Here is a 14,657-nt window from a genome sequence, read left to right on the forward strand (position 1 = left end):
TCTCCCCATCTGGGACAAACAACACCAACAATCTGCTAGAACTCTTCCCACAAGAATCCAATACTTAAAGCCTGACCCAATCTAAAAGGGTGATAGAACCTCGGCAAGATTTTTATTTTCATCTGTGTCTCTGGAGTTTTCACTTACTTCCTGCCTTTCGTGACCACAGAACAAGTAAGGGGATTTCACCACTGGGGACACAGATATCAATTAAAAAAAAATACTTCCTTACTCTAAATGAAAAATAAAAAAAATGTTTTATGTTAAAGCAGTATTATTTTTTTTTAAAAGAACATTTGTTTATAATGTGTTTTTATTAGAAAAAAAAATGTTTGCAATGACCACATCTTATTTTCCCCACACAGTTATCAATTTCCCATCTGGAAGTTCCTTGTCTTACGGGCACCTCCATCTATAGAATAAGTGATAGACACACACAAGTGTCTTCCATTGCTTTCAGAAGGTGACATGCGGATGTCCCCAGAAATCTCTGTATCCTGCTCTACATGTACTTCTTCCTCCAGGTACAGCGCCGTTTGCTTCCAGTGCGTCTCTTGACCATAAGGAGATGTGGATAACGTAAGTCCTTTCTCTACTGGGAAATTGACAGAGAACCAGACAGCGAATCCATGCATCAAGGAAGAACCATAGCAGCAGAACCTGAAGGAACCTGTGACGTTAGCAATGTCATCCTGCGTGACAGTGGCAAGGTTCAAAGTGGCAAACTTTACAGGATGAGAGAGCACATTTTCTGGGTATATTGGGCACACAGCCATGTCTTGACCCATGATGCATTTACGTGCAAACGTTTCCACGCAGGACATGTCAACTCCATACACGTCCTTCATTCCGCTCCAAAAGTCTAAGCGCTCCTCCACTGCAGTGTCATTAATAGGCACAATGAAGAGATCCGCAAGGGATGGGTATATCAGACCACCAGGTTTAAGCCATTTATCACGGGCATATAACACAGAGCTTAGCATCGATTCATACATAAGACTGTACCCCATCCATTCGCTGACAATAACATCTACTTCACCTGGTATATTGGCATTTTCCACCGGGCTGCAGATCACTTCTATTTTACCCTCCATTCCATTTTGTTTCACAATGTCGCACGCCAGTTGGGACACGGTGCTGGCTTCCACTGCATAGACTTTACTCGCACCAGCCTGTGCACAGAATATACTAAGGATACCTGTGCCAGCGCCGACGTCCAGCACGGTTTTGCCAACGAGATGGTCCTGGCTGCGAAATATGGCTGTCTTGTATGCATTTGTTCGCACGGTGTCTGAGAGCATTTCTTCATGAACTGTGATGTCTGAATAACACTGGAAGTACTCACTGTCCTGCTCAGTTCTGTCAAGTTTTCTTTTCTTCAGGAATGCCATGCTTGGATCCTTCCTGCACGCTGTGCCAGTCCTTGTAGTGGTGAGCGAGGCAGAGCTAACAGCAATGTCTATTGGCTCAAGCAGGGACAATGTGATTGGAAGGGGAGCTCTTCCTGTCTGCTGCCAGTTCAGCTCCTCCTCCTTTCCCCTGTTTTGGTTTCACTTTGTTTTATCACTACTAGCTGCCAGGCTCCTCTTTTGTGTTTATGTTACGCTGTGCCTCATTCCTCCATTCTGAACACTATTGTGTCTAAGCATGCTTGCTTTTTATGTAAGCTGTGACACAAAAGCACCATTGTTTCAATGTGTTTTCTTGTCGTTTGCTGTGCATGCAGCTTTTCCCATCTGGAGTGCGTAAGTAATAGATATGCTGCAGGACAACAGCCTAAAAAGACTTTAGCTACGAAAGGCTAAAGCTCTATCCCTTCGCGATGGAAGGTAAAGCTCCTAGATTGTAAGTTCTGACGAGCAGGGCTCTCTGATTCCCCACTGCATCGAATTGTATTGTAATTGTACTGTCTGCCCTAATGTTGTAAAGCGCTGTGTAAACTGACGGCTCTATATAAATCCGGTATAATAATAATAAAGCAAATCTTAACGCCTGAACCAAGTTTTGCAACTTTGGCACGTAATAGATAAAAGAATGATGGCAGAAAAAAAGACCAAATGGTCTATCAAGTCTGCCCAATTTCCGTCTGTCTATCTATCTATCTGTCTGTCTGTCTCAAAGGCAAACAGTATCTGTTGCAGCCATTAGATATCAATGCTTAAAAACATTGCAACATGAAAAATAAATGGGATCCTCCTGTTTTGTCTTTATTCTGGCATTGCTGCCCTTTCTCAAGTTCACAGGTCACTGTGCTTTATTATATACTGTATACATTGTGTTTAATTTTTGTTTTGTCAAAGTATAGATCTATGTTTGAATCCACTTACCGATTGAAGTTTTACCAAAAACTGAAGTGTGCAAAATCTGGTGCAGCTCTGCATAGAAACCAATCAGTTTCCAGGTAAGGATGAGCTCAGGCGTGTTCGCAGCCGCACGTGCAGGGTAAGGCTACTGTCACACTGGGGCATTGTGGGCTCTGGCGGTAAAGCGGCGCTATATTTAGCGTCGCTTTACCATCGTTTTAGCAGTGCTATTCAGCCACTAGTGGGGCAGTTTTAACCCCCGCTAGTGGCCGAAAAAGGGTTAAAACCGCCCACAAAGCGCCGCTGCAGCTGCACTTTGCAGGCTGGTTTGCAGCACTGCCCCATTGTTTTTTATGGGAAGGGGCACTTTAGGAGCAGCACTCCTACAGCGTTCCAAAGATGCGGCATGCAGGACTTTTTTGACCATCCTGCAAGAGCACCTCTCCAGTGTGAAAGCCATCGGGAGAGACAGCAGCGGCTGTTTCAGGGTGCTTTGCAGGCACTATTTTTAGCGCTGTAGTGCCAGCAAAGTACCCCAGTGTGAAAGGGGCCTAAGGATGAGCTCCGCCGTGTTCAGACAGCCCACGTGCAGAGCCCGCCAGGAAGTCGGCACTGTGGAGTGCTAATCACAGGCAGGGAGACATTGTCCCGATGAGCGGCTTCAGAGATCAGGAAATGTCTCACTGCCTGTGATTAGCACAGTGCAGTGCCGACTTCCTGGCGGGCTCTGCACGTGTGGCTGCGAACACGCCTGAGCTCATCCTTACTGCCAGGTTTTATTGTCAAAGCTTAAAGTGGTTGTAAACAAAAAAAAAATCCATTAAAATGCTTGAAAAACAGAATTAACAATATTAGTCTAATAGAAAAATATTCACCACACTACAGAACACTAATAATTTTTGTAATAAAAAATGGGACCCATGGCTTAATTTTTCTAATCTTTTTTTTTTTTAACCCTGAATGATATTATTATTAACATTATATGTGAAGAAAACTATATTGCCCTGTACACACGGTTGGAAATTCCGACGGAAAAGGACCGATCGGATTATATTGTCAGAAAATCCAAGCGTATGTGGGCTCTATCAGACTTTTTCCGACGGAATTTCAAATTTTCCGACAACAAAATACGATCTGACTTTTTCCGATCATTTGTAGAGAATTCTGATCGGACAAAATGTCATCCATGCTCAGCTCCGATCAAATTGTTCTTTCCTATGTGTAAACAATGTGTATTTTACTTTTATCTGGAATATGACAAAGATTTTTGTACCACCTTTTGTACAAAATAAAAATAGTTTGTAAACAAAACAAAACAAAAAAACCTGCAAGACTTAGGCTGGCTATACATGGTTGAATTTTGAAAGAATTTTCTTTTGAAAATCAGAAAATTTGTACGTTTTGTGATCTGAAGGTGCCACCATAGATTTAAAAATTTGGCCAACCAAGCCTTCGATTTCATCTCATGTTGCCACAGAAGTGAATTTTCATGGCTGGGAATCTTCTTTTCTTTCAGGGAATTTTCTTTTCTTGCACGTGCGCACTTCTTTTTTGATTACATTTCTCGTGTGATTCTCCCATCGTTGATTAGAAAATCGTTAGTTTTTCAAAAAATTTCCAACATGTCGAATTACTCAAATTTGATTGCTGAACGAAAATCATCTGTTGCTGCAGCCCACTAATGGTGCGAAATACAAAGGAAAATTCTTAGATAAGAGTTTCGGAAGAAAATTATTTCGAAATTTGACCCGTGTATGGCCTGCCAAAGGCATAATGAGCTAGTATGCTTAGCATACTAGCTCATTAATAAATATTCACCTTAGATCGAAGCCCCCACAGCAGTCCTGGTACACAGCTCATGCCGATGACATTGCTCCCAGAGTTACCTCTGGGTATTGCGGGCTCGAGCACTGTGATTGGCCAGAGCTGCAATTACGTCACACTAGCTGAAGCAATGGCACAAATGAGCTATTGCTTCAGTGCACATGTGCCGATGACGTGACACCATTGACGATGCTACTTCCACAGGTGGGCTCTCAGTGTTGCAGACTCAGCAGCTCCCACTCCAGCTCCTACCCCACAGCCTTCGAGTCCCAAGCATTCAAGCTGCATGGGGCGGGGTCACAGCATCACTGGCGCTCTGGCCCGCCCCTCCCTGCTAGCTGTGAAATAATAGGTATTGTGCCATCATGGGTCCCCCAATTTCGGGGCAGCATGGGCTCAAGAACCAGTTGCTTTGGGGAAAGTGCAGGGGCCCCCATGAAGCTGGGGCCCCTGGGCAGTGCCCAGGTGTGCCCACTCATTAAGACAGCCCTGATTTGACTGCATCTCCCATGTTGTCATTGGTATTTTTCTGTGGAGAACATCCATCCAACATCCATCGGAAATAAATCCATGATTTTGTTGTCGGAATGTCCGATTGTCTGTACACGACATCACAGTTATTCAATCTCCAGTCCGGGAAATGTACCAGAGGTAGCTCCAGCACTTCTATAAAATGCTGCAGGTCATCTTTAGTTTGAAATGTTGCTGTTTTCCTATTTCGTTGCTATAACTCTAAAGGGGTACCCCCAACGATATTTGACATCAACAGAGCAGAGGTTCCAGCAGAGGTTTAATCATTCTTCGCTAAGTGTTTTATGTGATAAATCTGGGAACAGAGCTATTTGTACACCGTCAAAGTCAACTGTGGGTTTATTGCTGACTGCTTTCATAATGGCTTCTTTCACTGGGTATTTGTGCATTTTACAAATGACATCTTTTGGTCTCTCTACATTTTGGGGGGTTGGGAGAAGAGCATGGTGCACTCTGTCTATTTTGATCTTATCTGGTGCAGATGTCCCCAGAATTGACTCGAATAGGCTGATCACTTTTGGAAGCAGTTCAGTGTGTTGTTTTATTGTAGGCAAGCCCCTACGTATATTCTGCCAACGGTCTCTATTTCAATGATTGTCCATCTGATCCAACAGAGAATTTAACACTTCTTTATGATTTTTTGTGATATCTTGTATATCAGCCACTGCCTGTCTAATATCCTTCTGACCTGTCTCCATTTCTTCCACTCTGTGACCCAATGCTCCTATATCCTCCCTTAACCCCTCCACCACCTGTTTATAAGATATTTAAACAACAGTTATAAGTAACTGAATATCTTTCTTTGTTGGGAGTGCTCCTAAATGTTCTCTTTAGTCCCAATCCACTGTAAGCTCTGATTGAGATATAATTGTATAAGCCCTTGTACACACGGTCGGACATTCTGACAACCAAATCCATCAGATTTTGTCCGAAACTGTTGCATACACACAGTCGGACAAAGTTGTAAGAAAATCCGATCGTACTTAACGTGATGACGTTATTTCGTTAGGACGGGACTACGTTCAGGCTAGTAGCCAATAGCTTTGGTCTAGGAATTTAATCCGAGCATGCATGGCACTTTGTCCGATCAGAATTCTCTACACATGATCGGACAAAGTCCGATCGGATCATGTTGTCGGAAAATTTTATAGCCCAGATGGGAAAACTTGGTCCGTCGTATACTCCGACGGAAACAGTCCGATGGAGCCCATACACTGTCGGATTATCCGACAACACGGTCCTATCGGACGTTGTCCATCGGAATGTCCGACCGTGTGTACAAGGCCTTAGAGTCACAGTTCAAAGAGTTGGCATACTGCACCTGCCCTGTAGAGGCTGTTCCATGTTTAATCACAAGTCCTTTACTGGTTTGTGCAAGTTCACTGCTGGGCTTTGTAGTACCACCTTTTTCTCCCAGACGCACCACTTCCACGGATTCAGCTACCCCTCCTGGGATACCTTCCACCTCATGAAGACTCAGAACCCTTCCTGTATGTTACCCATCTGAGTCAGCAGCTTCCCACGTGTGGGCCATGGGATCTCTACCCTCTCCTGGGAAATCCACTTCCGCGATTGTGAGGCATTGCTTTAAATTTAGGGGTGAATGGCCTTGACCAGGTGTTATATTACCCCTTTCAAACCCAGCCGCTCCTTGGCCCTGTGCTGGGGGATCGTGTCCGGCCATCCATATTCCTCCCTTCAAGTCCGGGGAGCCGTGCCTCCTTCCCTTCTGGACTGGCGTCTTCTTTGCCATAGACCTGGTGTCCACACTGTGCAGTGAGGTAGGGCCTCTGAGCCCGTTTGCCTGGCTCTTTCCACCGCTGAGTGGATATGCAGCTGTGCGTCAGCGTGTGGACATGCCTCTGTTGGTCAGGAGCCCGCCACGCTATCGCTACCTGTCTTCCTGGAGACTGTGTTTCACGCCGCACTTAATCATCATGTCTGTTCATGCCAAACCCGCCCACAGTCATTCCCATACAATCCCGATTTGACATGTCAAATCGCACCAATGTGAACCAGGGCTCAAATGAAAATATTGTACAGGCCTCCTTCCAGGATAAATGGTGAGTGTTTGTTTAAACAGGTCCCACTGTCAACAATTGTAAATTAGTGCTGAATCCCAAACAGGGCACAAATCCTTCGCGTGTGCAATAGCTGCTCACCTCAAATCCAAGGATTATGCATGTCAAACTACCAAAGTGCAAGTGTTGCACTGACACAAGTGGTATTCTTTTACATGGGATGAGTAGCATACAGTGTTTTGGGGTGTAATTGTGCAATAGCCATTGACGGATGACATCATATGGTGAGCGGTCATTGCACACGGTGGCAGATTTGTGCCATTTGGGATTCAGCACTAATTTACAATCGTTGACACTGGGATCTGTTTGTCACTCAACATTTATCCTGGAAGAAGGACTGCACATTACTGTCATTTGAATTAAAAAAAAAATTCTTGCACTCACTGTTTACTTTGTAAGAAGGACTGCACTTTATTAATATTATTAATATTATTATTATTTTTTTGTGCACTGGCCTTTAATTTGTTTTCCATTTAATATTGCACATTTTTCAACTTTTTTTGTCTTTACATATGAGATTCTTGAGTTTTTACACTTATATTGGTGTATTTAGATTTAGCACATTTGTGAAGCAGTTCTGTTCACTTAAAGATGATCTCCATGTTTCCTGTCATTTTAAATAGTTTGTTTGGACCAAGCTGATCCAAATTAACTATTTCCTTCACTATGCTTAGGTTCACACTGAACTTTAGCTGAACTTGCATGATTTCAAACCGGCATTTCAGTCCGACTTCAGGGGCGATTTGAGAGACATCTGTGCGGGTTCCTGCACAGATGTCTATTGAAATTGCCCCCAAAGTCACCAAAAGCAGTGCAGGAACTACTTTTTTAAATTGGTGTAGCGCTGCAAAGTCGGCGTCGCACCAATTCAGATGGTGCCATTGGCACAATAGGCTCCGATTTGGCATGCGATTTTACATGTCAAATTGGCCTGGTGTGAATGAGGGCTTAATGCTGCACTGGCTCTAAGCACTGTATGTACTGCATATAGCTTCAACTACATGTAGCGTGATCCCTGTAGGGGCCGCTGGTGAATGTGGTTGTCTCCCACCCTGCACAGCCAGGCACATGAAATTGCAGTCACTCATAGACAAAAATCAGTCCTTGCAGCTTTGTTTTTTTATTTAGGGGAATTGAACTTGGATGGGGAAGGGTGCCTATGCAATGTCCATTTGGTTGATGAAACTCTGTAGGGACTTGAACTATATAGAGTCCAATATATACATTCTCTCCTCTTCCACCTCCAGCACATACTTGCTTGCAAACTATCACTCACAGGACCAGATAGCACAGGTTTAAAATTCAGCACAATCTCAGCTGAGTCTGGACAAATGCCCATTGCAGGCAGGGCCTTCCGGTCCCTGTGGTGTAGCAAAAATATAATTCTTTAGTGCTAGCTGTCCTATCTGTGGCTACTGCTCCTAATACCACTTCAGTAGGCACTGCCAGCCCTCCTGGGTGCAACTGCCCCTTTCTAATTCCCATGCCACAACAGTCCTCTTGACTGGCTCTGCACCCATGCCAGACTGCTCCATCCCATTCCTCCCAGGCATGCCTCCCAGTCCTCCTGACTGTGTGTCACTTACCAAAGGACTGCACTTTATTGTTATTATTTTTTGTGCACTAGACTTTTAATTTGTTTTCCATTTAATATTGTACATTTTTCAACTTTTTTTGTCTTTACGCATGAGATTTTTGAGTTTTTACAGTTATATTGGTGTATTTAGATTTAGCGCTGCTCCAACATACAGGCTTTATTCAGCAGACACTTGCTGAATAAAGGGACTTGAACTATATAGAATCCAATATATACATTCTCTCCTCTTCTACCTCCAGCACATACTTGCTTGCAAACTATCACTCACTGGACCAGCTAACACAGGTTTCAAATTCAGCACAATCTCAGCTGAGTCTGGACAAATGCCCATTGCAGGCAGGGATCTCAGCCCCTATGGTGCAGCAAAAATGTAATTCTTTAAAGCGGTAGTAAACCCGCACATTTTTTTTTTTTTTAACCTGCAAAGCAAAAGGCATAAAGAGCTAGTATGCACCGCATACTAGCTCATTATGAAATACTTACCTTAGAACGAGGCCCCGACATCTGGCCCGATCCACGCCGAGGGAGCTGACATGCTCCCTCGGCGTTTCTTCCAGGTATCGCGGCTCCGGCGCTGTGAGTGGCCAGAGCCGCGATATCGTCACTCTCGCACATGCGCGCAGGAGATTTCATTCCGGCCGGCCGGCCACTGCCGGATTTTCAGGCCGAGAATCCCCTTGTGCGCATGCGCCGCTGCAGTCAGCGGTGCATATCGAGGGGAATATCTCCTAAACCGTACAGGTTTAGGAGATATTTTTTTTACCTACAGGTAAGCCTTATTATAGGCTTTCCTGTAGGTAAAAGTTAGAAAATCGAGTATACAACCACTTTAATTCTAGCTGTCCTATCTGTGGCTACTGATCCTAGTACCACTTCTTTAGGCACTGAGAGCCCTCCTGGCTGTAACTGCCCCTTTCCACTGCCCATGCCACCACAGTCCTCCTGACTGGCTCTGCACCCATCCCAGACTGCTCCACCCCATTCCTCCCAGGCGTGCCTCTCAGTCCTCCTGACTGTGTGTCACTCACCAGCCCTCTTGGCTGCACCCTGTTGTTCCTCCTGGAGACTCGCTTTGCAGTGTTCTCCCACTGTCCTCTACTTGCTCCCGTGCCTCCTGGCCAGGACACCTCCGTGTGTTTTGAGAAGGTCCTGTCTGTCTGCACCTGAGCTCAGGCCCAAGGTCACCCCCCAGACTGGCAAGCTCCCTCAAAGGCCACAACAGCCTAACACTCTATCTCCAGCTTCCACCCCAACAACTCCTCCCCAGCTGGCCTGACCCAAGTATTTGAGGGGGCCATCCCCTGCCAACCCAAGTTGGGGATTGGCCAGGGCCCTCAGCATACTCCAGGCAGTGCCACCTTACTTCCCCTCCCATTCAGTACATTCTAGAAGTAGGAGTGAGGTCTCAGTGATGCTTCCTGTGAGTTATGCCCAACCCAGGAAAAAACACAGACAGGCTTGGCTGCCAGCCAAGCCTGCACAAATTTACCTACACTAAGCAAAAAAATCTATTTATACTTTTAGAACACTAGAGGGTGCTACATACATACAGTACACTGTGCTGTGTTCTGACTGTGAGACAGAGACTTCCCGCCTCACACCCGTAACAAAATAAGAGTCACGCAACCATTTATAGGCAGCTTTGTATCCTGTGAATGAATTTAAAGCTTCCTCTGATTAGCTGAGTTGGAGAGGTGGGCTGATGACTTCACACTTTGCCAATCAGAGAAAGCTTTGTATTCATTCACATAATACAAAGCTTCCTATGAATGGCTGAGCAACTCTTATTTTCTGGGTATGAGGTGGATGAAGCTACATACAGCATACATTCCAACTTTAGGAGATGGGAACAAGGGACAGCTATTAGCAAAAGTATTTAGGCATAGCACACACACCCTGCCATGCCCCCTTAAAGGAGAATTATACAAATAAAAGTTTTTTGTTTTGTTTTTCTTATGTTTGAGGTGGATAAGTGCCTAGTTTCTATATATAGGTTGATTTTGGGAAAAAAATAACATTGTAATTTTTTAACATACGGTATTTTCCACTTCTAAATACTCGGTGCAATGGCAAAAAAGTTTTCTTAATCATACTGCACGGGACACAAAACTAGAGTAGTTACTATGTGGGTTATATAGGCCACCTTTAGGTGATGGACACTTGCACACCCTAAACAGGAAGTTCAACTCCCTATATAACTCCTCCCCCTACAGGGAGTACCTCAGTTTTTTCGCCAGTGTCTTAGGTGTTGGTCACAAGTGCTGTGCTGAGCTCCACTGAAATATTCCTTACTGGGGCAAGCCATGCAACCGGATCCATTCACAGAGTCTTTTCCAGGCCGAATTGAATACCTGGGCCTCGTGTCTGAACAAACAAGGTTTTACCTGTAAAGCTTCTATTTTTAGAGAGCTGGACCCCGGTATCCAGTATTTGTTTTTTTCAGCCATATTCCTGGCGGGGTGCTTTTTACAGGCCCAGTGCTGTAGCTCCCCCAATGAAAAGGGGGCCCCTGTCCCTAAAGGTTTTTTAACGGAGCCCACCATGAGCGGTGAAGATTGGGTCTGTTTTACCATAGAACCCTGCAGCTGGATAAGGTAAGGGAGATTCCTAAGGAATTTTTCTAATTCTTGTAGGTTTTCTCCTTTAAGTAAATGTTTGCTATGCCTATAGTCACCACCGGGGCCGCTCTAGACCACACACCTGTTCCATGCTTGTCAGTCTTGCTCTGTGTCACAGGCTGCACGCTTCCTTCGAGCCCAAGCTCCAGGTAGGATGTGGTAAAGGTGTTTTTTTTTTTCTGTTTTGGAATGTCCCTCCACAGCTTCTTCTCTCGGTTAGAGGCCATGGAGCGGTCGGTGGTATGCCGCACCAATCCTGGTCCTGCCGCCATTATGGCGACTCTCCATCCACCTGCCCTCCTCTCTCCTCCTCCCCAGCCCCCCCCCCCCCACTCCAGGTGCTATCCGGTCAAATCGTTCGGGAAAGTGGTCTTTTTTTAAAAAAGTTGAGGGGGTGGAAGGGGTGGTCGGAGGAGGGGGGAGGGGGACAGAGCATCAGCGCGGCCTCAGTGTGGTTCAACGCTCACAAGCCTGGGCCATGCTTAGCTATAAAGGTGTGCTTTTTGCAGGCGCACACAGCTAAAAGAGGGACACAGAGCAGATGGATTGCATGTGAGAGTGGGTGACACAGGCATTCACAGGCACATTTACTTAGCATCAGACTGAGCCTTGATAGCAGTGGCACTCGCTGAACTATATTGCTCAGCAGTGGGTGCACTTCTGGTAGTACTTCTGCATTTGTGCTTAGCACTATGGGCAGAAAGGGAGGTACAAATACCCCGAAAAATAAGGGCTCAAGGGGATCTCCTTCAGGCTCTGAGGACCCTCCCTCTGCAATGCCATCTCCCCCTGAAAAACCTACGGAGGCTGGTCAGAGTGAGCAATTGGGGTTTAGGGTTGCAACTGCTTCTGGCATTTCAGCCCCTGTATATATTACTCAGGCGTTTTTTTTCGTTAGCCATGAGTGGAGTAGAAGAAAGATTAGTGACCTTAATCTCATCTTCACAAAGTAGAAGAAAACGCATGAAGGCCCTTCTATCACCCAGGACTAGGGATGAGCTTCGTGTTCGAGTCAGGATGCTTGTGGCCAATCATAGCTCAGGCTGTGTAGTACACGCCCCACACTATATAAGGCCGCCAGCACGGCGGCCTTGTGTAGTGTGTTGGCGTCTGAAGCAGTTAGTGGGTGTTCTGTGTACCTTCAACACAGTATACACCGATCGTTATCGGTCGATTTTTCGATCTTGCTCTTCTGTAGTGGTTGTTTGTCTGCGTGCCCTGACCGCAGTATACACCACTATATTCACCTATATAGCTAGCGATATATCTATATTTTATAATAGAGCTTGCAGTCAGTGTTAGGAGCTTGTGCGTGCTGTCTGCGTGCTCTGTACCCAGTACACACCGCTATATCCACCTACATAGCTCTTCTCTATTTGAGCCATCTGCCATCTGCAGGAGTTATTGGAAGTTGTGTGTGCCTCCAGCACAGCACAGTATACATCTGTATTTACCCTTTATTGCTGGTGTTCTATAATAAAGGCATCTGCAGGAGTTAGTGGGTGTTGTGTGCCTCTAGCACAATATACACCTGTATCTACCCTTTATTGCTTTTCTATAATAGAGCCATCTGCAGGGCTTAGTGGGTGTTGTGTGCCTCCAGTACAGTATACCCCTTTATCTACCCTTTATTGCTGGTGTTCTATAATAAAGGCATCTGCAGAAGTTAGTGGGTGTTGTGTGCCTCCAGCACAATATACACTACCCAATTGCTGTTTTACCAAACTCCCTTCAGGCCATTACCATGTCTGGAAGGCCAGCAAGGAGAGGCAGACAGGCGCAAGCCGATAAAAGAGGGCAAGCAGGCTCTGTGTCTAGAGACAACAGTGCTGGTCGTGGACGCGGTGCATCGTCATCATCAGCACGTGGCCATGGGACACGCTTGTCCTTCTTTTCAGCAGCTGGACATGTTCAGCCGCAACATGCCAACGACTTGGTAGAGTGGATGACCAAGCCCTCTTCATCCTCCTCATCCTCTCTCACCCAGTCTCAGGGTACTAGCAAAGCAGCTGCCAACGCATCGTCTTCCCTCGTCTCAATGTCACCATCAGTGACTCCTTCCTTAGACCCACCACGTCCTCCTGAGGAGTCTCCTGAACTCTTTGAGCACAGTGTTGGGTACATGCTTCAGGAGGATGCCCAGTGTTTTGTAGGCTCTGATGATGATACTCAGCTAGAGGAAGGCAGTAGCGTGAATGCAGAGAGAGGGGATGCTCAAGAAGGACAGCAATCTGGCAGTCATGTTCCACAAGCTGCAGCATACTGCTAGGTTTGCTACAGCGATGAAAAGGGAGGGGATGATGAGGGCACTGACTCCACGTGGGTGCCTGGTAGGAGAGAGGAGGAGCAGGAGGAGGCACATGTCCAAAGAGGCAGGATGCCCTCCAGGGGGCCAGCTTAGGGGCAGCACACCGACTGAATCACACCGCAGAGCTCCGCCTGTGCAGGGCGCTGCCTCTGCGCTTTATTCTAAAAGTTCTTTGGTGTGGGCCTTTTTTGAGACGAGTGCATCAGATCGCACCGCTGCTATTTGCAACATATGTCTCAAGCGTATCTCGCGTGGCCAAAACATCAGCTGCTTGGGCACCACATGCTTGACCAGACATATGTTGACCTGCCATGCAGCTCGTTGGCAAGCGTACCTCAAAGACCCACACCAAAGAACAAAGCGGACCTCTCCTTGCTCCTCATCAGCTGGCATCTCCAACCCCACTAGACCTTCAGTCCTCTCTGAAACCTGCTCTGAGAGGAATGAAGGTGTAGAATTAGGTGTGTCACAGCCAAGTGCTTCCGGGCACTCTGCTAGCAGTACACCCACGTCCGATTATAGCAGGCAAATGTCCTTGCCCCAGCTGCTGGACCGGCGAAAGAAGTTCACTCCCAGCCATCCACATGCCCAGCGGTTGAATGCTAGCTTGGCTAAATTGCTAGCATTTCAACTGCTGCCTTTTCAGTTGCTAGACTCGGCCGCCTTCCGTGAGTTTGTACAATGTGCGGTTCCTCAGTGGCAGGTCCCCAAACGCCACTTTTTCTCACGGAAGGCGATTCCGGCTCTCTACCGGCATGTGGAAGGCAATGTCCTTGCCTCGCTGGACAGGGCGGTCAGCGGTAATGTGCATATTACCGCTGACTCATGGTCCAGCAGGCATGGACAGGGACGTTACCTGTCTTTCACGGCCCATTGGGTCACTCTTCTGGCAGCTGGGAAGGATGCAGGACAAGGTGCAGTAGTGTTGGAGGTTGTTCCGCCACCACGCCTCCAAAATGCTACTATTGGTTGTGACACACCTCTCTCCTCCACCCCCTCCTCTTCTTCTTCCTCCATGGCCTCTTCCAGTGCTCTGTCCTCAGAACCAGCGGTGCTCCGTAGGTGTTCCAGGGGCTACGCAAGTACGCAGGCAAAACTATGCCATGCCGTGCTTGCGCTGGTTTGTTTGGGGGACAGGAGCCACACTGGGGTGGATGTTTTGTCAGCTCTGCAGGGGCAGGCCGAGAGGTGGTTGATGCCACGCCAGTGTCACGATCAGGAGTGAGGCCGAAATGCTGAGAGGGCTCCCCTTGCGGCCGAGTGCAGCACAACCCTGAAGTTGACACAGGGATGCAGTGCCCACAGTAGCACAGGTTGCCAGGTAGCAGCAGCAGAGGCCAAGTACGGAGTAAGCAGGCCTAGATGGGCAACTGTGCTAGGAAATCCGAGAGTAGG

At 46.7% G+C, this 14,657-nt stretch overlaps 1 protein-coding gene across 1 annotated transcript; it reads right to left on the minus strand.

Moving 5' to 3' along the window:
- Positions 1–295: 295 nt before the first annotated feature.
- Positions 296–1,481, minus strand: PRMT6 (protein arginine methyltransferase 6). The gene has a single exon (XM_077452785.1). The coding sequence runs from the start codon at positions 1,389–1,391 to the stop codon at positions 369–371; it is 1,023 nt and encodes a 340-aa protein (XP_077308911.1). The 5' UTR covers positions 1,392–1,481; the 3' UTR covers positions 296–368.
- Between the last annotated feature and the right edge of the window lie 13,176 nt (positions 1,482–14,657).

The sequence above is a fragment of the Lithobates pipiens genome, unplaced genomic scaffold, assembly GCF_037356315.1.
Source record: "Lithobates pipiens isolate NorthernLeopardFrog02 unplaced genomic scaffold, aLitPip1_a1.2 Scaffold_23, whole genome shotgun sequence".
In the NCBI taxonomy this organism is placed as follows: Eukaryota; Metazoa; Chordata; class Amphibia; order Anura; family Ranidae; genus Lithobates; species Lithobates pipiens.

What these genes read in the sequence shown, in the direction of transcription:
- PRMT6 (XM_077452785.1), bottom strand. Translation starts at nt 1,391, where the DNA reads ATGGCATTCCTGAAGAAAAGAAAACTTGACAGAACTGAGCAGGACAGT.